Source organism: Notothenia rossii (genome assembly GCF_949606895.1).
Source record: "Notothenia rossii genome assembly, chromosome: 2".
In the NCBI taxonomy this organism is placed as follows: domain Eukaryota; kingdom Metazoa; phylum Chordata; class Actinopteri; order Perciformes; family Nototheniidae; genus Notothenia; species Notothenia rossii.
In genome coordinates, this window is record NC_136904.1 from 91,426,512 (window position 1) to 91,452,537 (window position 26,026).

Below are 26,026 nucleotides of genomic sequence, written 5' to 3' on the forward strand. Positions count from 1 at the left end.
CCATGCAGCGAACAGCTGATCCGGAGAATAGAGAGAGAGAGAGCTGTGGTCCGCGGGGCTCGGCCTCGCCTCCTGTCCCCACAACTCTTATTAATCCCGGTACCGGACAATTGTTATTTGTTCCTACTCGGAACATAGTTTTGCTTCCCGACCCTGCCACTGTGCTACACTTCCAGCGCTGCCCCGCCCCGCCCTAACTGTAGAAAGCGGCGAGATGCATTCCCTTAGGAATCGACAAGCAGAACCGAAACTAACATTTCTAAACAAACAATGGCGGACACTGACAATTTGCGAATGACTTCTGCCTTTTGTAAACTGAATTTATCAATAAATCAGGGCGAAAAACGTCACTTGTCCGCCGGACAAGTCAATTGAAATATCTACTTGTCCGATATTGTAAATAACACGTCCCGGACGGTGGGACGTGTACTTTTTCGCACACTGACTTGAGTAACATTTTGAATGCAGGACTTTTACTGTAACAGAGTAATACTACACTCTGAGTACTTCTACTGTCGCTACTTGAACTATATTTTGATAATACTTTTGTACAAAACCGATAGTGATTTTAGTAATTAGTTTCCATTCCCTTTTGTATAATCTAAATGTAATGAATGTGCAGCTTCAGTTATAAAACAATAAAAACTTGTTGACACAGAAATTGAAGTTTTATACACAAACATTTTAATCGGTTAAATAAAGCAACAATCTAATAAAGACAGAGTTGTGAAAGGAGGAGAGGGGGCTGTGTGTAAAGAGAGCAGGCCGTTCAGAAGCCTTTCATTACACACACAAAACAAATGGAAATATTTAAAACATCGTGATGACTTCCCCAAATCAAGGCTCGTCCGACCTCGGACATTCCTCACAAGGAACACTCAAAAAAACAGATCAATGAAACAAACAGACTCTACGTTGTTCCTTTTATTTCTCTAGGTTCATGCTAGCTTTTCAGATCAGACGATGGAGAGTTGCACGAAGCAGCGGCTGAATGTTGGGAAATATGACAGTTGCTAAATTAAAACCGACTCAGTTCTGAACCGAGAGTAGAGACGATATTGGACATTAACAGTGTGGGAGAGAAGGGGGGGGGGCAGGTCATGTGATTTATATTTATTTACAAGGCGTAGTCCAGCTCGTAGCGGACGTACGCGTTCTTCTCGTCGTTGTAGACCTGGGGGTAGTGAGCGATCAGGGCGTCCTGCGAGCCGATGTAAATGGAGTTGTAGATCTTCCAGTAGACGTCTCGCACCTTCCTGGCCGGGTGGAACAAACCCTGAAGACAAAACGACGCATTATTCAGTTAGTTTTTAAATCATTTCTGTAACAATTATAACTTTGAATCGAAGTGTTCGCTGTCAAATCTTACTCCCTGGGACCCAATGATGAAATATTATTATTAGGGCTGTCAAACGATTACAAATTTTAATCAGATTAATCACACCTTAAAAAATAATTAATCATGATTAATCACCATTCGAACTATGTCCAAAATACGCCATTTCTTTATGTATATTGTTGTGGGAATAGAAAGATAAATGAAAGAAGGCGGACATATCCATTTAACATATAGTATGTATGTATGTTTATTATAAAATTGTTCTGTGTGTCAACATGAAAGACAGCCCACACACCTATCAATCATCAAACCGTGGGGTCTTATTTCATTACGTGTTGATTTCTATCATCACGTAATGTTGTATCGATGTATATAGAGATGTACTACAGCAAAAGTATTCTCCGTCGGGACTTCCTGCAACAACACCACGCCGTTATCTTGATTCTGATTGGCCAGAAGACATTATCAAAGATGTTCTATTGAGAAGACGATCACTACGTGACAAAAGTTTTCAAAACCGTTTCTAGTCTTCGGTATTTCCAGACAAGTGGCTACTGAAATCAATCTTACTAACTGCTGTCTGTGCAATTTACTCGGCGCGAGTTGGCGGACTTTATTTTGCTTACTTTAACATCATTTTTCATGGTGGGGCTAAGCCATTTCTTGGTATGGCTGTAGGCTACCCCAGCCACCCTGTTGCTGCCACTGGTGGGATGTATGGGGCGGGCCCTTCTGCGCATGCGTTAAATATTTTAACGCAATTAATTCAAAAAATTCATTACCGCCATTAACGCGATAATTTTGACAGCATTAATTATTATGTGTGGCTTTCTTAGGAAACTGAAGAGGTAACATGGCCACTTCCTTGCTCGCTACTTTCACTGGAACAGAGTTTAATACATTTGGTTTACTCTCACTGGCTTCTGCAACCGTAACCACTTTTAGTTATTGTTTGAGTGCAACAATATCTGTTCTTATGCAAGCCACGTTTATGGCTGCAACTACAATTATTTCTGTTAACAATAAATCCCTTTTTTCGTTGTTTATTCTATCAATGCTACAAATAAATTACAAGAGACCAGATCTCTCTAAAAGTGACTCAATATAAGGTTATTTTGTCCAATCAGGTTAGTTTATGTTTGATTTAATAGTATACAAATATAGAAATGTTGACAACCCATTACAAGAAAAGCTAGTGGATAATTGATTAGTAGTTATATCTACTAAAAAGGGATGTATTTGACAAATCCATACTTTTCTTCCTCTTAGTTTTTAATTTGTTAATTTAATGTGTCATTCCGCTTTGAGGCTAATATAGTGGTTAAAAAAAATATGTCAGCAGGACAGTATTATTACAAACACAGTTGATAACAATCTAGCCGTGTTGAACATTTCTCCCTCCTCACCTGTAAGCAGTACTGCAGCATGCGGCAGGGCCCGATGGCGACCCGGAGACCCTCGAGGGCCCCCATCACCGCCTGGATGACGTGAGGGGACGTCTCGAACACGTTGGGCCACACGTAGTTCAGGAGGTGGTTCAGAGAATCCTCACACCCGAACCCATAGACCCCCAGAGACATGTGCTGCACCACTGCACTGGCCGTCTGTCGGTGGACCAGATCTCTGCGGGAGGAGGACCAGGAGGACAGGTTAGTGTCTTTAGAAACCAGGAGCTCCATGTTTAGTTAAAGGGGAGAGACACAACAGGTACATCTGAATACAGTAATACAGATATCTATTTGTTGACATATTAGTCAAAGGTTTTGTTGAAGAGGGGATTTTGAAAATCTCTTTCTCCATAACATATATCATAAACAGACATTCATTCAGGTCGTGAATGATATGTATGCTAGGGCTGTCCCGAATACCATTTTCCGGGTTCCGGATATTCAGTAGTAAGCAAAATTCATTTTGTTATTCTACAGTATTGTTTTATAGTTATTTGTTAATGTATATAACCCAATTTCTGTTCTTTGAAATTGAAAAGGATATCGCATTGTGTTTGTTACTTTTGATGCAGTTGTAGGCCTATATGTCCTAAGTGTAATTTGGCTTTCTATTTATGGACATGCTTTTATTTTGAAGGAGAGGTAGCGCTGTTGACAGGAAGTTGTTGTTGCTATGGAAACAACGTGATGGAGATTAACAGAGAAAAGTAATATCTACATATAAAGACGGAGAAAGTAAACAATAACGTTTATGGTTAAGTGTTAGCACCCCCTGAAGAGGCACAAGCTCTTTATATGTTGATATTGGAGATTTCAATAAATTCAAAAAAAAAAACGGGGGGAAAACCAACAAAACGAATAACGAAATTGAAACCTGAATAGTACTCCAACGAACCAATATTCGGATATTCGGGTAAAGCCCTAATGTCTGCAAAGCCCTCTGAAAAAGCTGGACAGTTTGGTGTATGCATTTCCAACTCAACTAATTTTGCGGAAACAGCTTTTAAAGATATTCATTATTAAACTCATACATTGTGCAGACACTACAGGTAACAGTTAAAACATCTTAACCAATAGATCAACATGAAACGTTCCCAGTTCATTAAGACTATTTTTTTTGTATTACAAGCGTCCTGAAATGTATTGTTTGAACGTCTTTCCACTGGTCTGAAATAAGAAACGTTCTGAAAAGTAACTAAACCAAGCTCTTAAAATTGAGTTCATGGAAAAATGTGTTCCGGTATGAATCTCACCTGTCCATGAGAGCGTCTTCCAGCAGCGGGGTGACGGCGTAGATGTAATCTTTGCCCATCTCTCCGATGTACTCGAACAGGAAGGAGAGGGACTTCAGGACGCCGTTCTGCACGTTCAGCTCCGGCACGCGGTACTCGTTCATGAGCGCCGGCAGCACGGTGAACGGAGAGCAGGTCTCAGCCACGATGGCGATGGCTACCGTCGTACAAACTCTGTTCTGACGCTCCTGAACCTTCAGGTTGTTCAGCAGAGTGGCTAACACATCGTGAGGGCTGCAGGGGAGAGGAGGGGGGAGTGTTAGGAGAGATATGTCTGAGAACAGTTTGGTTGAAATAATCAACACAGAGCATCATAGGGTTTCTGCAGCAAGTTGAATGAAAGATTTATTGGCACGTAGAATTCAAAATAAATGTGTTTTACGATCAAATAAAGTACGATAATGTAAGGGGATTTTAGCAGGGGAGATATGGCCGACAATTAATAAGAATAAATCAGTTTTTAGTAGTCAAACCAAAACAAGGGTGGATAAACTCTGGTTTCTCATTATATTATATAAATGAAAGTATAAAGTACATTTCCCTCACTTTAGTTTAATAAATAAAAACATTTGATAGCTAGCATTACTGTCTTGAGATGGAAAAGGGAAACACTCATTTCGTAAAAAAGGTTTTCAATACATTCAAGACCCCTGATCATGGAAATCAACACGGAGCATCTGCAGGCGTCAGAACGATCAATTTAAGTTTTTATAATGCATTTTATAAACGGTTTAATGATCAAACTAAGTATTGACATGTGAGGGAATACTAATACTTTACTATATGCATGCAAACCAAGCATAGTGCACATTTGAGTGTTAATTCATTAATTCAACTCAAGGATATTTGAAAGCTAGAAGGAGACATTTAAGATTTTTGTAAATTAATTCAGCTTACGTTTTTTTTAATACATTTAGACTTTGTCTTTTATGAAAGTTATAAAAAAGGCTTCAGATACAATAAAACTATATAAATAAACTAATAAATACAAAATAAAAAGTGATGAAAGTCTTGTTGAGACTCACCCGATAGCTTTGGCGATGTAACCGAACGTGTTCACAGTCGCTCTGCGGATCGCTTTCTTGTGAGCCTTCAGCAGCTCCAGCAGCTCGAAGCAAATCCTCATCCACTCTCTGGCCGACACGTACTCAGCACCCCTACAAGAAACACCACAAGTTAGTAACATCTCTTAAAGGTCCCCTATCATCCTCTTCAGCATCAATATATCACAGGTCTCAGATGTATCCAGAGCCTGTCTCTGATTGGCTGAAACACCAAACAGATCATTGCAGCATTACCCATAATCCCCTCTGTTTCAGCCCTGTTTCAAAAGTGCTGATTCTCTGTCTGTTACTTTAGATGACAATAAGGAGCCCCTCCCCACGCCCCTCTGAGAGACATTTGGTTACAAATAACTCAATGGTGCTCTAGGAGGAGATTCAGGTGATAAGGGGGGGGGGGGTTACCTTGGTTGCTGATTGGCTAATGGTTACACAAGACAACACATCGTTATGACATCATAAAGTGGCCAAAATCTGATCAGCTCATTTTCAGGTTTTTATAGAAATGGATCAGGACAAAAAGAGAGAATTTTGTTCCATGTTATTCCTGATTAAAGCAACTCTTGTGGTTTTTAAGTATACATTGTGTGATGCAGTAATGACTATTAGTGTCTGTAAACACAAGAGACGGTCAGAGAAGGAAACTGAGGATCTTTTCTGTCAGTTCAGAGAAAAAGCAGATGACTCAGATGTAACCAACGGGTGCAGGGTGAGAACAGAGAGGCAAGGAGATCCTCTCTGATAATTCTCGTGCTGGGTTTCATCTAGCGACATACTAGCCCTGACGCAGCCATGTGGGGACTGAACAGGCGAGAATGAGTCGCAGGAAGTTAGCTCCAGGAGGAGGTTCACAAAGTTATTCATTCCTGTGTGAGTTTATGTATAAAAGACATCAACAAGTGCATTTTGCATAATAGGTGACCTTTAATAAAACACAACGGGTTTATCCGACTGACCTGTCAGCGATTCTGCCCACCAGGTCGATGCAGTTCTCCTGCACCTTCTCGTGTCTGTTCTTCAGGATGGGAGTCAGACGAGGAAGCAGGTCTTTGATTGGTGGAGTCATCTTGTGCATTCCTGCAATGAGGAGAGGCATTACTTAGCAGCTATCCAGGTGTTTACTATTCTAAACCCTGACATTTGATAGAGAGCTTAACAGATCTTCACGTTAAGGGGTTCCTTAGGTTTGATCAAATTCAGATATAAAGATTTTTTTATATATATCTTGGCATGAAATGTACCAGCTTCACAATGGCAAATGTAAGAAAAAATGATATCAATTACTTAAGGCGAGAGACTACAGGTGAATAGGGTAATTTTTTGAACTTAAAGATATCAGCTAGAAATCTCTCCAGTTAATTACTTACATTAAGACAAATTGTTTTTGTATTACAAGTTTTTTGAAATAGCATGTTTAAATATGCAAATGAGCCATACTCATTAAATATGCGCATATTTTAATGCATTTCAGGAACAAAAATCTGAACATTGGATAAAGCTAGGTTCAAAATTCTTGTTTCATTTTTTAGTCATATTAGAATCTAAAGTTTTTACAGAAGGGATTTTGGATATCTCTTTTCATCACTCCATAAATAAATAAATAAAATAAAAACAGACCTAAAATATCGATTTGCGCCATGTTTTTAGGTATAAAATCTTATATAATTCAGGCTATGAATGACATATGAACAAACCCTTCTGTAAAAGCCTTCATAATATTGATAGGAATATAACTGGAAAGTTTGGTGTATGTACGTGAAACTGAAGTGGAAATGTCGGACTCAGAGTAGGAGAAAAAACTCATTGAGAAAACGACCTTTAAAGATTGCAGTGAGGCGCTAGCTAAGCCCTCCTGTTCTTTGGATGACAGCCTGCGCATCGACGCACTCCGTGAAGGTATTTCATGTTCGGGGTCATTTGTTATTTGTATAATCTTGCTTCGTGCAAGTGACAATTGTTTTCGTCTTCTCTGTGAACGTTTTATTCGCCGTCCTTTTGCCATTTTGAGATTTTAATTTCTAGCGGAAAGCTAACCAGGAAGTGTTTTAGCACACCACGTGACGCATCTGAACGAATCACGTTGTCAGAAATAGACACCAGCCAATAAGATTTTGTTTCTTGGTTTAAGACCCCTTTGTGCTTTCACGATTGGTTGCTGATACAAAGGAAATGACCATATTTGGATCCGATGAGATTCTGCAGGAGAGACACAGCTTTCTAACGATATCTCTGTTGACATGGTGCACACAGCGGTCGCGGTACTTTATGTTACGTTAGAATGCTAACTTTTGGTGAATTTAGGAGAAATCTACAGACGCAAATAGACAAACTATAGTAAAATAAACACTTAAATGTGTATTTTGTACGTTTTCCTTCCAAAAGCCTGAAAGAAAACATGTTATGGAATCAAAATAGCACAAAATCTCAAAAATTGACCAGTGCATGAAAAACGATGTTTTGCCTGCCGTGTCTCGCCTTAAGAGTTAAAAGTCTTCTATAATGTTATCTTTAGGCCTATATTACAGGTCTCAGATATATTAAAAACACGTCTATGAAGTGTTTTGCTCAAAATACAAAAACACCCATTCTAGCCTCATATCCCTCTATTTCAGCCCCGTTACTAAAGTGCTGATTCTGGGTATAAAGCTTTAACCGGCAGATACTCAGCTAAATGCTGCCGTGATTAAACGCCATCATGTTCTAAACCACATCAAGGATTATCTCTGAAAGAGTATGGAGCTCAAAGGCTTTCTCTCTTGCCGGTTATACCACAAGGTGAGTTCCTTTTTACTTCCTGCTTCTTCACACACATGCTCTCCAGTACAGGTTAGCTCTGAGTGTTAGCCATGCTAATGTAAACACCGACCATATTACGTCCAAAACAGTCGGGCATTGTTTCTGATAGCAACGTTTCTGATTGGCCCGTGGGTCCACATTTCAGATATTACGTCATATCGGACACAAATCTGGATCAGCTCCGTTGTTCCCCCGATTTTAGAGATTTGGGTACGGAGGGAAAGAGAGATGGTTTTATTCTCTGACGCTGCGTGAGTTCCCCGACACACCGGGGACACATCTTTATGTATAAAAGACATCAAAAAGTGCATTTTGCATGATAGGTCCCCTTTAAAGGTGACAATTTTGTAACAAACGTTCCATGTTTTTCCTGATTAAAGCAACTCTTGTGTTTTTTAAGTATACATTGTGTGGTGTAGTAATGACTATTAGTGTCTGTAAACACAAGAGACGGTCAGAGAAGGAAACTGAGGATCTTTTCTGTCAGTTCAGAGAAAAAGCAGATGACTCAGATGTAACCAACGGGTGCAGGGTGAGAACAGAGAGGCAAGGAGACCCTCTCTGATAATTCTCGTGCTGGTGTTCATCTAGCGACATACTAGCCCTGACGCAGCCATGTGGGGACTGAACAGGCGAGAATGAGTCGCAGGAAGTTAGCTACAGGAGGAGGTTCACAAAGTTATTCATTCCTTTGAGAGTTCCCTGACACACGGGGACACATGTATAAAAGACATCAAAAAGGGCATTTTGCATGATAGGTCCCCTTTAAGGTGACCATTTTGTAACAACCCTTCCATGTTATTCCTGATTAAAGCAACTTTTTTGGTTTATAAGTATACATTGTGTGATGTAGTAATGACTATTAGCGTCTGTAAAGATCTAGATTACTGGTGTTTTTCCCTTTATCCGTTAATGGTTGCTTTATTTGAGTTTTTAAGCAGATTTAGTTTTTAGAAATGTGTGAATTGTCCCTTTTTATAATGCGTTTGTATGAAGAAAATATTGTATTTTTACATGTTCTAGATTCACATTTGTGTATTCACGCGAAACCCAATTAAAAAAAAAGCAGTGATTGTTGATATTGTGAGGAAACTTACCGATAACGTTAACGATGGCCTTCAGAGCTCCCAGGATGCTACCCAGCACTTCGGGGTATTCTTCTCCCAGATACTCGTACAGCACAACTCCCAAATGACCCATCAGCTTCTCCTGCAGGGACAGAGAAACAGAGCATGCATTAGTATCTGAAATAACTTTTATAGTTAAAAAATGGCAATAGGTGCTTTCACACCAAGTACTTTCCCCAGGAATAGTTTCCAAGGAAATCTTTAGTTCCGGGAACTATCTGGTAACTCGCGTTCACACCGGAATAAGTCCCTGAGGGTGGATTAGGCAAATGAAGCCGCTGACGTCACGTCTTCTTCTTCTGCTTTGGGTTTACTGGCAGGCCGCAAACAACATCACGGCGTATACTGCCACCCGGAGTCCCCGGAGTTGGGGACTGGCTTCAGTAGAAGCTGCTGGGACTCCCAGCAGCTTCTACTGAAGCCTTTTGAGTAAATCGCCAGAACGCATGTTTTTTGGTGTTGCCATAAGTTAGTCTCTCTCCGGGGCTAATGCTAATAATGCTAATGCCAGCAACGACAAAAAATGGCGGCTTCACAAAACTTTTCTGAGTTTTACGGGGCGTGGTTTGCAATCCGCCCAGCCAATCAGAAATGAGAACCCTTTTCCTCCCCTGGAAAGTACCACCTCTCTAGCAGGGACTGAAAAGGGGGGGAAATGGTTCGCAAAAAAAAGTTCTAGTTCCAGATCTTTTTGGTGTGAACGCAAAATCCCAGGAACTATCGGAGCTATTCTCCGGTGTGAAAGCGCCTAAAACCTAGCTGCTGTTATTTTTGTCTTCTAATGTTTTTTGTTCTTTTTTTTTTTTATCTTGATCCGGTTATTGTGTTTTTGGATTAACTTCAAAATAGATTAAAAAAAGTGTATATGATTACATGATAATAATTAATACTATAACAATTATAATGACTATTATCATAATTATCTTAGTATCAATTTACATAAAAAGAGGAGGAGAAATGAAACCGTCTGTTTTCTGAACATGGACTTGTAGGAATTTATGTTTTACTTTATTATTTTAACACTGGAATTGGGTGTGTATACGTGTACATATGTATGGATATATATACTTTTGTTTATCTGTGTGAGTATTTAATTATGGAATCATCCAAAGGGCTGCCTCTGTATAAGCTGCTTTCTGCCCTCCCTCTTCTACTCATTGTGTTTGTTTTTCGGATGTATAAACGTTCTACAGTCTAAATTGTAGAAAAATTAGAATAAATAAAAGAAAGTTGTCTCTTAGATCTGTGTGTCTCATAGCGTACCTCTTGGCAGGTCTTCATGACGACAGCTGTGCGTGAGATCAGATCTGCAGCCTGCTGACGGACTTTAGCCGACTTGTTGTTGAGACGCCACAGCACCGTACCGCAGATCTGAGGCAGGTACGGCTTCACTCGCTTCCCGAGGGCGTTCACCACCGTGCCGAAACCGTTCAGCATCACAGAGTCCTGGAGGAACACGAGAAGGGATGGAGTTCATAAAAACATTCTGGAAAGATAAGACCCTGACGCACTGAGCGGATTATTGGACGAGGTAATGTCGGAGATGTCAATTAGCGTCTGTTCGCCATGTTTTTTGATCATTGGCACTTATTCAAGATTCCAAAGCCTTTATTGTCATATGTATATACGGCACTTACAGTCTTCACCAACTTTTGGATTCCCTATCTAGTAATCAGTGGAAGAAATATGAATATTGTAGGCCAATATATCTTTCTGCAGCTCCACTTGTTTGACTTTGCAAGCTGTTGAAAGATGTCTCTGACACATCATGGCTCTCACCTCGGTGGTCTGTTCCTGGAAGGCGTACAGGATGCCGTCGATCAGCTGCTCCTCCAGCTTGTGGTCGATGTCGGCGGCGCCCAGGTTGCCCATGATCTTCTCGATGGTCTCCATCACCATCTTCCTGTACTGCTCCGCCTCGTCTTTCAGGTCATCAACGATACGAGAAATGATCTCCGCTGCTCCCACTTTGTTGGCCAGCTCCACTGTGGTGTCCACCAACTGTGCAGAGGGAGAACGACGGTTAAAAAAAAAACATCATGTGAGTTTCAGAAGTTCCCAAAAACGGCAACATCATATCATCGTTACATCTTGACAAGAACACACCCTTTTACAATTTTCATTTAAAGTGTATTGCGTCTGCTTCACCTGGTTCAGACGCATAACTACACCATGACGCTGGGGATTGGAATGTGTCGTCTCACTGGAAGTTTTAGAAATGTTCGTGTGTTCATGTCTGTTAAAAAAATGTTCGTGTGTTCATGTGTGTTAAAAATGTCCGTATGTTTGACAAATGTTCGTGTGTTCAAGAAATGTTTGTGTGTTCATGTGTGTTAAAAATGTTCGTGTGTTCAAGTGTGTTACAAATGTTCGTAAGTTCGTGTGTGTTTAAAAATGTTCGTGTGTTCATGAGTGTTAAAAATGTTCGTGTGTTCATGAGTGTTAAAAATGTTCGTAAGTTCGTGTGTGTTTAAAAATGTTCGTAAGTTCGTGTGTGTTTAAAAATGTTCGTGTGTTCATGTGTGTTAAAAATGTTCGTGTGTTCATGTGTGTTAAAAATGTTTGTGTGTTCATGTGTGTTAAAAATGTTCGTGTGTTCAAGTGTGTTAAAAATGTTCGTGTGTTCATGTGTGTTAAAAATGTTCGTGTGTTCATGTGTTAAAAATGTTCGTGTGTTCATGTGTGTTAAAAATGTTCGTATGTTGATGTGTTAAAAATGTTCGTGTGTTCATGTGTGTTAAAAATGTTTGTGTATGATTGAAAACCTATAGTGCGTTAGACTTTTCTGTCTGGGGGCAACTACACGATTGAAATGCTTGAAGCAGGTAGTGTTCCCATTATTAGTTTGTTGTGCAGCGAAATAATAATTAATCAACTATATCTGTGTTGTATTGATCTCTCTCCGTGTTATCCTTTCATGTTGAGGGCACCGTATTGCCCTGTCAACCGGTGTGCGTTGAGACTGTACACATGTGTCATAAAAATGGCAGTGATTAATATAAATCAAAGCGATAAATACAATCCTATAAGTGGAATGTCTGTTTGTAACCAACGGGTGCAGGTTGAGAACAGACGAGAACTGAACGTCACGTCTGATAGCTCTCGTGTTGGAGTTTCATCTAGCGAACGACTAGCCCTGATCTGACCATGGAAAGGTTGAACAGGCGAGAATAGTTCGCAGCTTACATTTTTATCTTTTGATTACACGGGCTGACATATTGTAAAAGAAGCAGCCATCATGTTGGTGAGGGGGATGCAAAATCTGCTTATTTAAGGTATCTTGGATTCCTTGAAAAGACTGAAGACATCTCAGCCTACAGAGTGTTGACTAACCTGTCTGTAGTTGCGTCTGTCCAGAGCCATCCTGTGCTGCCAGAAGTGTTTGAAGAAGGGCGGCAGGATCTCAGTCTTAATGTAGTTTGCTTCCACACCATCAGTGCCACAACACTGCTTCACCACCTTTCATGAGACAGAAACAAAAGAGACGGTCAGAGAAGGGAACTGAGGATCTGTTCTGTCAGTTCAGAGAAAAAGCAGATGACTCAGATGTAACCAACGGGTGCAGGGTGAGAACAGAGAGGCAAGGAGATCCTCTCTGATAATTCTCGTGCTGGTGTTCATCTAGCGACATACTAGCCCTGACGCAGCCATGTGGGGACTGAACAGGCGAGAATGAGTCGCAGGAAGTTAGCTCCAGGAGGAGGTTCACAAAGTTATTCATCTCTTACCTTGAGTACAATCTTCTTCATCTCCTCGTCGGGGGACTGGAACTCTCTGATGAGGATCAGCATCACCTCTCTGGTGTAGTAGTTGGCGTACTCGGCGTCCATCAGTGGGATCAGGTAACCGATAGCTTTGAGGAACGCAGCCAGACCCTGGTGGCAAGGAGGGGGAAATAAGCTGTGAATGAAAGCGTGTCTTTTGTACCTAAATATATGATGAACAGGGTTCCTATAGCTTTTCCAAAGTCTAGCCCTTAGTTTGAACCCACATGGAGTGCAGCAGTGACGCGTCCTAAAACCCGCAAGTAAGTCAGCATTTGACCACTTCCGGTTCCTTAAACCAAAAAGTAGGGTAGGGATGTCCCGATCACCTTTTTTTGCTCCCGATCCGATTCCGATCATTTGATTTTGACAATTTGCCGATACCGATTTTTCCCGATCCGATCTTTATGCAATGCATTAAGAGAAAAAAAAGCATTCAAGTTGTCCCTTAAGGTAATTTTTTTATTTAAATTGGATATTCTATCCAACATGGATATAGCTTCTTTCTTTCACAGCAGCATTGGATCAGTTCAGTTGTGCAGCATTGGATCAAAACTAAATAAAGCTTTCAGTACTCGTTAGCTTACTGCTACAATTAGACACTGCGCCCTGCCCACTCTGTTGCCAGATTTGAGAGAAATAAGCAGGTCTATGAAAACAAGCCCCAAAGAAGCAACACATACATGATGTTCTGTCATTTGAAACTAAAACTAAGGCCTCAGGATGACTTTAAGACTTGAACATGGTCAATTTTGTTTTGTAACATTAAACAAAAAGAAAAAGTTTAAAAAAAAAAAAAAAAAATCCCGATCCCTGATTTTTTTTCCTCCCGATTCCGATCTTTTGAAAATCACGTGATCGGCTCCGATCCCCGATCACGTGATCGGATCGGGACATCTCTACCAAAAAGCACTGCAATTTCTCCAGGATTTCGGAAAATAGGTGGAAATAAGGTTTGTGGTTGAAACACATTAAAGAGACGGATCACTTTTGCTTTGCGTTTTTGTCGAAGGAACCGGAAGGAGTTTACTTCCGGGTCTTAGGACGCGTCACTGCAGCAACATGCAGGCTTAGTGTGCAGTGATTTTATTTTTACAAACGTATGATTTTACTATGAAGTCCTGATCACTCCCTAATGTTCGTACTTTTTACTGTTTTGATTTATCTTTGTGTAAAAAAAGGCATTCCGGACAGACAAACTCAAGATGTACAATTACTACGTCTTGAAAAAACACTAATTGTTTGCTGTCAAATATAAATTGTGTTGTGGAATCAATTTAATTTCGTTTCTTCTTCTCACCTTTCCTCTGTGCTGTCTGATACCCTTCCAGAGGGGCTTGAGGACAGAGTCAAAGGACTCGATACCGTACGGTGTGGCGGCTTCAGCGAGGGCAGCGATAGCCAGAGCGCTGATGGTCCTGACCTTCTGCTGCTCGTCCACAAGACCTGCAGAATCAGATAAAACCAAAAGTCAGAGCGTGAACACAACCTAGTCCAGACATGACGGTGTTTGTTGCCGTTTAAAAAGACCCGCAAACCCATTTATGTGCAAACCATGACTCACCGTGTTCGATAATCTCCACCAAACTGCGGAGGTGGGGCAAGATGGCGCAGCCCATGAGGATGGCGATCTGCTGCACGATCTTGATGCCCGTGTGTCTGGCCTGCCACGACTTCTTGCTCTTACACACAGCTTTGAGGAAAGGCAGCAGGGAGGGGATACCGAGAGCAGAGGCCACCACGGCGAAGGCTCGGGCTGTCGTGTTTCTCACGTACTCGTCCATGTTGTCGATATCGGGTCTCATCGTGGAAATCATCGTAGCCAAACCGGCAGCCTGAGAGAGACGGGAAGGAGATAAGTGTTAAATATCTCCTGATATTAGGGATCAGATGGAGTCAGAGATACGCATCTGCATATGTTGAAATTGTTGTCCGTAATTACAGTGTTTATAATTCAAATCCATCTATTTTATGAAAATGTCTGTTTGTAACCAACGGGTGCAGGTTGAGAACAGACGAGAACTGAACGTCACGTCTGATAGCTCTCGTGTTGGAGTTTCATCTAGCGAACGACTAGCCCTGATCTGACCATGGAAAGGTTGAACAGGCGAGAATAGTTCGCAGGAAGCCCGGCAGAGTGTGCGTGACAAAACAATAAATAAAAAGGCTTCCATTACCTTTGCCAAGTTGGAGATGATTTCTCTGCCTTCTACTCTGGCATAGTAGTCCTCATCAATCAGCAGCGGCTCGATCACCACCAGGATCTGGACACGAGGAGGACAGTTAGTTTCAGAATCTGGTATATACACAAGTTGCTTTCATTCACAAGGGATTGCTTTGGTGTATTACCCTGAACACAGTAGGAGACATTCAAATGTAAAATAACAGCACAAATATAAAGTGGATGAGATGTGTAATTCTTTTTTGTTTACTATTTGTTGCCATTCTTAGGGACCCCAGACGCCACAGTTAGACGACGGGGCTCGTACCCTGGCTTTCATTTGGCCAGATGTTTTTGAAACAACAGCTGCGTGGCACAAAGCACAGCAGCTGCACTTGTCTGGCAGGAGATGTGCAAAGCTTCACACGATGGCGTAAGAGGGAGCAGGGCTGCTCAATCAATCCTATTTTAAATTGCAATTAGGATTTTGGCTTGCAACGATTATGAAAACATTTAATTATTTATTTTTTAATTGGTTTTTCAGTTGATTTATACTTAAAGTTCAGGGTAATCAACTGTTCAAAACATACCGTTCAATTGTTTTTTCAATAAATGGAAGTTTTCAAAGTAAATGGATCATCGTTTTTAATAATCGAGATTATGATTTTTGCCATAATCGAGCAGCCCTAAGAGGGAGTCACAAATATGTACCTAATGTTAATGCAAACATTAATGTAACGCTTTGTGGGAGGAGTCTATATCATAGATCAAAGTATGCTTTATTGCCAATCTTTCAGTTTGTGTGTAGACAGAGATCGAAATACCGTTTCCCACAATATCAAGTTGCTCAAACACTAAATGAAGCACTGATCTTATCTTTACCGAGTCTTACCTTGTGTACATATGGTCGGACCAGGTCGTCCAGTTTGTAGAGGATGCGGTCGATGACTTTGACCAGCAGATGGCGCTCCTGGTCCTCCAGGGTGGGAGACATGAGGAGCGGCAGGATCTGATTGAACAGAGGACCCGCTCCAAACTCACGAGCTTTATCTGTGATCTGACGCAGAGCGGCCTAAAGACAAGCGAGAGGAGACGATCTTTAATCATTCAGAGAGACAGTGAGACAGACAGGCTTCAGTCTCATGCTGGTTCCTGTCTGCTACTCCCAGCAGAGCGATGGCCGACACTTCGACCTCCACTGAGAGCAGCAGCCCCTCAGAGAGGAGATTCTTTAGCAAGCAAATATTCACACTGCAGCCACGGAGAGGCTGAGCGCTGGGTGTGGATCTTGCAGTAGGTACCACTGTTGAGTTTTATGATATGACGTCCTTGGTCGTGACATGAGAACAGATACACAGGATGGCTCAAGGAGGACATTTGGTGAGGTTTTAAAAAAAGGGATATTGATATAAGTAAAACAAAGAAAGCACACATTTATCTAAATGTCATTTAATGTGGAAAGAGGTTCATTGCGCGCTCTAGGATGGTAAAGGTCAACTTTTTACTGAGTCTTTGTTTTACCTGAACTAAACTCTCAGGAAACCGTAATAGTTTTTCATACATGCTCCCAAGACTTTATTCAGATGCTGGTTCCTAAAGTAAGAACAGAACTGGGTGAAACAGCTTTTAAATATGCTGCCCCCCCACTGCTTGGAATAATGTGCAGAAGGAGCTGAAACGATCACTTTATCACCTTTGGGAATTCAGGTCCATCTTAGAGGACAGGACACGACTCCATTGGTGGATGTGAGTGCTCGTATGTACAAACATTGAAGTCGTTTTAAATGTTGCCAGTTTTTAATGATTTTTATTTGTCATATTGACTGGCTAATGTGCAATTAGTGTGTTTTACAGCTGTATTTGTGTGCCTGCATTTTATCTGTTGTAACTTTGTTCATGCTGCCCTTCTTGGCCAGGTCACTCTTGAGTTCTTTACCTGGTTAAATAAAGGACATATATATAAAAACACACACACCAAATATCTTAATCAATTAACTATGAAATTCATAAAATCCTACTAGTTCTGGAGAAACACTTTCATTCTTTCCTTTAAAAAAAGGAATCACTTGTCCCTTGAACGGGCGCTCGTCTAATTTAATTTGTATGTGTCTTTTATTTCCTGTCATATCCCTTTGCAATGAATGCTTGAGTAAATAGATCTATATAGTGTAAATGCATTCACCTTTTTCTTCTCTTTCAATACAATGTTTCAAATACACTGTTGTTGGTTTTGGGATGTTTTTTTTCTTTCTGCTAGTATTATTTAATACGGTGTTGAAGTTTGCGTTTATTTATTATTATGTAAAGGACTCGTAAGATCACAACAGCGACAAACCTTTCTCATGGGCGGTGTTCCATTTTTAATCTTCAGCAGCAGCTTCATGATCTTCCTCTCTTTCTGCTCCTCGGGGCTCAGAGTGGACTCATCGACCTCCACCTAAAACAAAACAAGAACCACAATCATCATCTGAACTTCAGACAGGACAAACATTACATATATATATGTATTTATGTGTTGTGCTCACCAGAAGTTTGTCAAAGTACTGGATGTCGTCAGGTTTGAGGAAGGGCAGGTTTCCTGAGGGCTGGTCGTTCATCTGTTTGGTGGTTCGGTCCTCCACCTGCATGTGGAAGCCTGTCATGCCTCCCATGGGGGTCGGGGTGGCGGATAGTTTACGAGCTGGAGTACGGATCGGCACGTAGCCAGCTGGTGGAGGCAAGACCTGGAGAGAGGAACAAACTGTCAGTACTTTGGCTACCTTTAAAAAAATATTTTAGTCCATAAATAAATCAGATGTAACCAACGGGTGCAGGGTGAGAACAGAGAGGCAAGGAGATCCTCTCTGATGATTCTCGTGCTGGTGTTCATCTAGCGACATACTAGCCCTGACGCAGCCATGTGGGGACTGAACAGGCGAGAATGAGTCGCAGGAAGTTAGCTACAGGAGTCAATCTTTTTTTTATAATAATTATAACAAAGAGAAAAAATAACTTCAAGGTACAAAAAAATTAATAATGCTCAAATAATCTCCGTCATGTTCGACAGGGGCAAGAAGAAGCTTAAAAAACGTTACTATCCCCCTCTAGCGTACATTGTTCTTGAAAATAAAGGTTTAGGTCATCAGCATCATGTTGTAAACACTTCTATTATTTTTACAAAACAATCAAAATAAATAACTTTCGCCGTTAATTCCATTGAACACAACTTTTGATCAGAAACAGCAAAAGGTAAAACATGTCTCCCGTTTTTCCTCCGTAAAGCTACGAGGTGTGATGTCTGGGTTTGCTTCCCCTGGCGCGAGTTTTGATCGCACAGTGATGATACTTATATTTATAGAATCTGGGGAATCTCAGCTTGCTAGATATTAGGGCTGCTCGATTATGGCAAAAATCATAATCTCGATTATTTGGGTCAATAATTGATATTACGATTATTAAAAACGATTATCCATTTACTTTGAAAACATCAATTTATTGGAGAACATTTTTTTGAACAGAATGTTTTTAACAGTTGATTACCCTGAACTTTAAGTATAATTCAACTGAAAAACCAATGTAAAAAAAAAGTAATAAAAAAAATAATCGTTTTATTTCGATTACGTTGTTTTCGTAATCGTTGCAAGCCATAATCGTAATTGCAATTAAAATACGATTAATTGAGCAGCCCTACTAGATATCTTTTTTGTGCAGATCCGATAAGTAATAAACTATTTATACCATGAGTTCTGTGCTACTGTGTTAGCTTTTACAGTTACAAGAAATAAATGTATGAGTTCACAGGACCAGCTCATAACCATTCAGGATTTGGTTTCTAAATAATAGTTTCAGCTCATCATTACTGTTATTCCACAGATCAACACCTTTTGTTGTGATGAAATGAAGTTTTGAATTTGTTCGTATGGACCTTTGAATTATGTTTACTTGTACTTTATTTTTGAAAATGAGATGCAAGTAGGGGTTATTTACCTTGTATCCCTCTGGGAACATGGCATCGAGCTCATCGTCTGTGAGAGGACGGTTCCTCTCGTCGATCTCACGCTCCCACCTCCACGCCTGCAGCTGCTCTGGAGTCATGCTCATCAGGTGACCTGAGGGAAACCGAAGAGGGAACTGATTCAACGACAGAGTATAAACCTTCAATCCTCACATCTACATTGTTAGTATGAATGCAATTGCGCATATCTTAGCCTGTTAAGCCCCGAGCCTGTTTTCCAGTTCTCAGGCTCGAAAATGACATTCCCAGAACAAATGACCATAACTACACTTCTAAAAAAGGGGCCAATTAATAATCTTTGTTCTCAAAGTAATGATAAACCTGTGAGTTGGATGTAGAAAAGTCAGAATCAATATAGATGTTTTTATTTTAAAGTAAATTCAGATTGAACATAGTAAAAAAAATGTAAATTATAGTGTCCGTCCAAAAAAAAAAACATTACTTATAGTGAAAACCACCCTTGGATGATGGGATAGTCGACTAAAAGCTTTAGGAATCCAAACTATAACATATAATAAGTTCCCTGAATCAAGATTGATGCAAAACAAGTGACATTTGACCTTTTTAGAGAGATTTAGAAAAAAAAAACACTTCTGGGGTCATTTGGGTGGATTTTCCATATCTCTGGAACCCATTGTTTGATTTTGATGATTGACACCTCTTTTAAACCGTTAGAGCCAATAGGATCGAGGGGAGGTTCCTACAATCCATCTACACATTACCCATTGGTGAATGAGTGATGATGCCCAAAACCGGAAGCTGTAATACACTATCGTAGCAGCTAATATGAAATCTCTGTTATTGACATAAATATGAAGATGGGTTATCAGTAATCATTTCAAAGTGACACAGACACATTGGATTAACCTTCATCAGCGTTTTTATCGTTTTAAATGTCATTGAACTCAACTTTTGATCAGAACAGCATAGGTGAGACAATCCTCCGGTTTTTCCTCCGTAACGCTACGTGTTGTGATGTCTGGGTTCTTCCCCTGGCGCGAGTTTTGATACTTATAGAATCTGTGGAATCTCAGCTTGCTAATCGATATCTTGTTTGTGCAGACCCGATAAGTAATAAACTCTTTCTACCGTGAGTTCTGACTAAGTGCTCAGGGCTCATTTAGACGCTTCTTGTGAGACTTGTGTTTTGTTTTGGAAAAAATGGTTCGTATCGTCAGTTAGCCGAGTTTCTTCTCGTTAAGTGAGTACGACACGTTAATGGTTTATTGAATGTTAAGCACTGAAACACATTTTCGTGAAAAAAAAAAAAGGGGTTTTTGTGAAGCACTTTGAGCTGCATGTGTTTTATGAAAAGTGCTATATAAATAACATTTTAATATTATTATTATCTCCAGTACGCTCCTGGTGTCAGATGCCCAGAGACATAAAACAAGAACAAACATTCATGCGTATTTACCGGGTGATGGGGTAGCCATGTTCATAGCTGGCGTTCCGATGGGGGTTTTTCCCGGGGTGAATGTTGGAGTTGAGGATCCCATCTGACTGGCGGGGGTTTCGTCCCAGCGAGACTTCCTCTTACTGGCCCCTGGTGTGGGAGTCTCTTCCACCGACTCGTCTCCTCTGTCTGTGCGTGGGGTCTCAGCCCAGCCGCTCCCGTGTCCCGGGGTCTCCCTCTCCGTCTTTGGGGTTTCGTCCCAGCGGTTCTTTCGTACGCTTCCCGTGGCTCCTCCATGTCCGGGTGTGGCGTGGCCCGGTGTGTCGCCCCTGCCTGGGGTGGCAGCACCTGCGGGGGTGTGGCTGGGAGTGGGGTCCCACATGCGGTTACTGGGAGTCGCCCCGGGGGTCTCGCTGCCTTTGGGGCGGCCGGGGGTTTCATCCCATCGGCTGTTTGAAGGTGTGTGTGCAGGGGTGTGTCCTGGTGTGTGTCCTGGGGTCTATAGACAATATGGGATTTACAAAGTGAGTTAGACCAAGGCTGTGACTTTGCAAAAACGTCCATGTTTTTTCCATCTTACTAAGTCTTCCATTTTTGCCTGCGCTTAGCCCTAAAGGTCACCTATCATGCTATTTTTAGGCAGTAGCATAGGTCTCAGATATATAAAAAAATATGTCTATAAAGTGTTTTGCTCAAAACACCAAACAGATCACCCATTCCAGCCATGCCTCATATCCCTCTATTTCACTTCCTGTTTCTAAAGTGCTGATTTTGGGTATAAAGCTTAAAAAGATTTTTTTTGATACAAATAAAAAAAGTAGGGGTCTGAGCTCATGCGGGACCCGGCAGCTACTGTCTAAACTAAATGCTGCCGTGATGAAACGCCATATCATGGATTATCAAGGATTCTTTCTGAAACAGTATGGAGCTCAAAGGCTTTCTCTCTTGCCGGTTATACCACAAGGTGAGTTCCTTTTTACTTCCTGCTTCTTCACACACATGCTCTCCAGTACAGGTTAGCTCTGAGTGTTAGCGATGCTAATGTAAACACCGACCATATTACGTCCAAAACAGTCGGGCATTGTTTCTGATAGCAACGTTTCTGATTGGCCCGTGGGTCCACATTTCAGATATTACGTCATAACGGACGCAAATCTGGATCAGCTCCGTTGTTCCCCCGTTTTTAGAGATTTGGGTACGGGGGAAAAGAGAGAGGGTTTTATTTTCTGACGCTGCGTGAGTTCCCCGACACACCAGGGACACATGTTTATGTATAAAAGACATCACAAAGTGCATTTAGCATGATAGGTCCCCTTTAAAATAACATCAATTTTAAAATATATTGAGGGTTAGCTATATCCCTCAATATAAAATATGCCAAAATACAGTTTGCCTTCTTACTTGCAGCACAAAGGAAGCCCCACACCTGGATAAACAGGGAGGTTTAGCAGCAATATAACAGGACCATAAATTACATTTTATAACCACAATATCACAAGTCTATTCTTACACCATTTTAAAAACCACTTGCCTTTATGTCTGGATTCGTACCAAGTACTTAAAGAGGAATCAACCAAAAATAGGCATACCCACAGTCAGCAGATTCAATTATTCATCAAGCAGTAAGAGTCTGAAACATGAAGGACTTACCTCAGCAGAGTTGTCTGCCTGATCCCAACTGGACACTTTTTTGGGTGTAGTATTTGTGGGGGTTTGGTCGGCTGTCTGGTCCCAACGACGTTTACGTTTAGCGGCGGCGGCAGCTTGTGAGGCAGCGGACCCGTTGACAACTTTCAGCTCCCCAGCTTTGGCCTTCTCTACCATCTGCTGACGAATCTCTCTCTGCAAGCAAAACAAAGCAAAAATGTTTATGTTCCTCCATTAAACTCTTTTTCATCAATACATTGTAGGTCTCAGATATATACAGAGCCTGTCTCTGATTGGCTGAAAAAAAAAACGGATCATTGCAGCATTACCCATAATCCCCTCTGTTTCAGTCCTGTTTCCAAAGTGCTGATTCTCTGTCTGTTACTTTAGATGAAAAATAAGGAGCCCCTCCCCACGCCCCTCAGAGAGAGATTTGGTTACAAAGAACTCAATGGTGCTCTAGGAGGATATTCAGGTGATAAGGGGGGGGGGGGGGGGTTACCTTGGTTGCTGATTGGCTAATGGTTACACAAGACAAAACATTGTTATGACATCATAAAGTGGCCAAAATCTGATCAGCTCATTTTCAGACAGGTTTTTATAGAAATGGATAAAAAAGAGAGAGAATCTTTGTTCCTGAAACTTTCAGAGTCTCTTTCCACAGAGGGGACACATGTTGATTTAGAAGAGACATGAAGAAGAGGGGACACATGTTGATTTAGAAGAGACATGAAGAAGAGGAGACACATGTTGATGAAGAAGAGACATGAAGAAGAGGAGACACATGTTGATGAAGAAGAGACATGAAGAAGAGGGGACACATGTTGATGAAGAAGAGACATGAAGAAGAGGGGACACATGTTGATGTAGAAGAGACATGAAGAAGAGGGGACACATGTTGATGTAGAAGAGACATGAAGAAGAGGGGACACATGTTGATGTAGAAGAGACATGAAGAAGAGGGGACACATGTTGATGTAGAAGAGACATGAAGAAGAGGGGACACATGTTGATGTAGAAGAGACATGGAGAAGAGGGGACACATGTTGATGTAGAAGAGACATGAAGAAGAGGGGACACATGTTGATGTAGAGGAGACATGGAGAAGAGGGGACACATGTTGATGTAGAAGAGACATGAAGAAGAGGGGACACATGTTGATGGAGAAGAGACATGAAGAAGAGGGGACACATGTTGATGTAGAAGAGACATGAAGAAGAGGGGACACATGTTGATGTAGAAGAGACATGAAGAAGAGGGGACACATGTTGATGTAGAAGAGACATGGAGAAGAGGGGACACATGGTGATGTAGAAGAGACATGAAGAAGAGGGGACACATGTTGATGTAGAAGAGACATGGAGAAGAGGGGACCCATGTTGATGTAGAAGAGACATGAAGAAGAGGGGACACATGTTGATGTAGAAGAGACATGAAGAAGAGGGGACACATGTTGATGTAGAAGAGACATGAAGAAGAGGGAACACATGTTGATGTAGAAGAGACATGAAGAAGAGGGGACACATGTTGATGTAGAAGAGACATGGAGAAGAGGGGACACATGTTGATGTAGAAGAGACATGGAGAAGAGGGGACACATGTTGATGTAGAAGAGACATGAAGAAGAGGGGACACATGTTGATGTAGAAGAGACATGAAGAAGAGGGGACACATGTTGATGTAGAAGAGACATGAAGAAGAGGGGACACATGTTGATGTAGAAGAGACATGGAGAAGAGGGGACACATGTTGATGTAGAAGAGACATGGAGAAGAGGGGACACATGTTGATGTAGAAGAGACATGAAGAAGAGGGGACACATGTTGATGTAGAAGAGACATGAAGAAGAGGGGACACATGTTGATGTAGAAGAGACATGGAGAAGAGGGGACACATGTTGATGTAGAAGAGACATGGAGAAGAGGGGACACATGTTGATGTAGAAGAGACATGAAGAAGAGGGGACACATGTTGATGTAGAAGAGACATGAGGAAGTGGATTTTGTATAATAGGTGACCTTTAACGAAGTAGCCGCTCACCTCTTCTTTGGAGAGGTTCTGCTCCAACATGACGTCCACATACGACCTGACTTGCAGCTTGGGGTCCGGCGTTTTGCCCCCTGCGCGAAAGAGCACGAACAAGAACATAGGACACTCATTAGTAGACGCTCTCGGGACCCGAGTGATTACAAAACACAGCAAGCACAAACACAGCCAGCTAACCTTGACTCTCTTTACCAACAGATTAACTTACGTTCCTGTTCTTAGTAAGAGCTGATTCACAAAACATTCCTACATACAAATTATACACAATTGTCTTTCTTCTTACATACAGTCATAGCATTCTATTGAAAAACAAGCAGATACATAGAGAGAGAAGAGCTGAGGTTGTGGTGTGATCTTTTAAGTGGATTCAGACGTTATAGCCATCACTGATGCAGGGGTCCTGGGCTGTGCTCTTCAGAATACGTACACTTTCAATGCCAAGGGTCCTTCTGCAGTCAGACTTCAACCGGCAGAATAGAAGCCTAGAAAATGTCTCTTTACCATTAGTAACACTTTGGAAAAGGGTTTGAACTCACTCACACACAACAGTATACCACCTGTGTTGCATTGATTTATGGCAAAAAAAAAACAACGTATCTTCTTGGGGGCATAACCACAAAACAAATAAAAAAGAAGCTTTATCTAGTGGGCCAGGTCCAGAATGTCTATACTAGCATATCAAAATGAAGTCAAGATGCCAAGGCTACATCTAGGAATAACATTACCACAAAATATGAGAATCTACTCTGACATTCAAATGTGAAAATGAAGCATTGTACATCTAAATCTTGACTTGCTTTTCAGGACTAGAGTTAGGGCTGTGCGATTATGGCAAAAATCATAATCACGATCATTTGTCAATAATTGATATCGCGATTATTAAAAACTTTGAAAACATCCATTTATTGAAGAAGAAAATGTGAATAGCATGTTTTTAACAATTGATTACCATGAACTTTAAGTATAATTCAACTGAAAAAAAAATAATTCAAAAATAATTTCAAAAAAAAAATAATTAAATTTTTTTTTTTAATAAAAATAATTTAAAAAAATTTTTTTTATAAAAATAATAATTGCTTTATTTCGATTATGTGGTTTTCATAATCGTTGCAAGCCAAAATCGAGATGAATATACGATTAATTGCACAGCCTTAACTAAAGTACCTGATCAAATAAGGGTAAAAACTGTAGGTAAATATTTGGGCAGTACTTTTCCATCATGAATGCATGGGAAATTATACATTTGTAGAAAAATGATAAGCCAAATAAAAAAAGCTAAGTGGCTCTTGGGGGTTGAGGTGTGTTGTAGCATCTGATTCTCCCCAAACAAGTAGCCAGAGGACCCTGACCAAACTGACAAGTGCACATGTCTCTGTGATCCCCATAACCTACACAGGAGGAGTTGCTGCACCCTTAACAGAGTGCAGTACAGGACTGGCATAGCAGTACTGCTGTAGGAGAGAAATTAAGGACAGTTAGTATGGGCCTGTGGTATTGTGGTATACAATTTTTCTTGATAACATATTTATATTTTACAGAGAGTAAAATAAAAATATATTTACACAACAACTTTGTACAAAGAGCTATGTCTACATGCAGGCTTCAGATAAGACCTACTGAGACTGAACCTGAAGCACTCAGGCCATTTTATATAGTCAATGTGAAGATGCAATAAAAATGGGAAGGAATATATACTAGCTCCCTGATTGTTGAATTGTTTACACATTAAACTGTACATTGCCTTCTTTAGGTGCAAACTAACTTATCAAATGGTTTAATGAATGACTAAATAGATTAACTAAACCCCTTTCCTCAAATGAATAGGAGAAACTGGCCACGTTTAAATCGGTTAAGACCTTGCCTATCTACGAAGTTTCTCAAGCCCAAGAGGTGGTTCAGTTACCACAAGTCTCTTAAATTACAACAGAGACAATAATGATTATTTAACCCTGATA

The 26,026-nt window shown here is 40.9% G+C and overlaps 1 protein-coding gene across 5 annotated transcripts in view; it reads right to left on the reverse strand.

Annotated features, from left to right (window-relative positions):
- Positions 1-661: 661 nt before the first annotated feature.
- sf3b1 (splicing factor 3b, subunit 1) overlaps positions 662-26,026 on the reverse strand; it is a 29,754-nt gene continuing 4,389 nt past the window's right edge. The window contains exons 1-21 of one of the 5 annotated variants that reach the window (XM_079666322.1): positions 24,499-25,048; positions 24,066-24,145; positions 22,029-22,220; positions 20,400-20,877; positions 18,955-19,076; positions 17,514-17,711; positions 17,324-17,425; positions 15,881-16,060; positions 15,005-15,091; positions 14,392-14,662; positions 14,128-14,273; positions 12,792-12,938; positions 12,397-12,522; positions 10,843-11,064; positions 10,327-10,509; positions 9,034-9,145; positions 6,097-6,217; positions 5,105-5,236; positions 4,041-4,313; positions 2,746-2,962; positions 662-1,276 (exon numbers count right to left, since the gene is read on the reverse strand). In XM_079666322.1, coding sequence (XP_079522448.1) covers positions 1,118-1,276; positions 2,746-2,962; positions 4,041-4,313; positions 5,105-5,236; positions 6,097-6,217; positions 9,034-9,145; positions 10,327-10,509; positions 10,843-11,064; positions 12,397-12,522; positions 12,792-12,938; positions 14,128-14,273; positions 14,392-14,662; positions 15,005-15,091; positions 15,881-16,060; positions 17,324-17,425; positions 17,514-17,711; positions 18,955-19,076; positions 20,400-20,877; positions 22,029-22,220; positions 24,066-24,095 — 3,498 coding nt within the window. In that variant the 5' untranslated portion in view covers positions 24,096-24,145; positions 24,499-25,048 and the 3' untranslated portion in view covers positions 662-1,117. Of the gene's footprint in view, positions 1,277-2,745; positions 2,963-4,040; positions 4,314-5,104; positions 5,237-6,096; positions 6,218-9,033; positions 9,146-10,326; positions 10,510-10,842; positions 11,065-12,396; positions 12,523-12,791; positions 12,939-14,127; positions 14,274-14,391; positions 14,663-15,004; positions 15,092-15,880; positions 16,061-17,323; positions 17,426-17,513; positions 17,712-18,954; positions 19,077-20,399; positions 20,878-22,028; positions 22,221-24,065; positions 24,146-24,172; positions 25,049-25,123; positions 25,523-26,026 lie in introns of those variants that run through there. The other 4 variants (XM_079666321.1, XR_013805538.1, XM_079666324.1 and 1 more) reach the window with 4 other exon arrangements.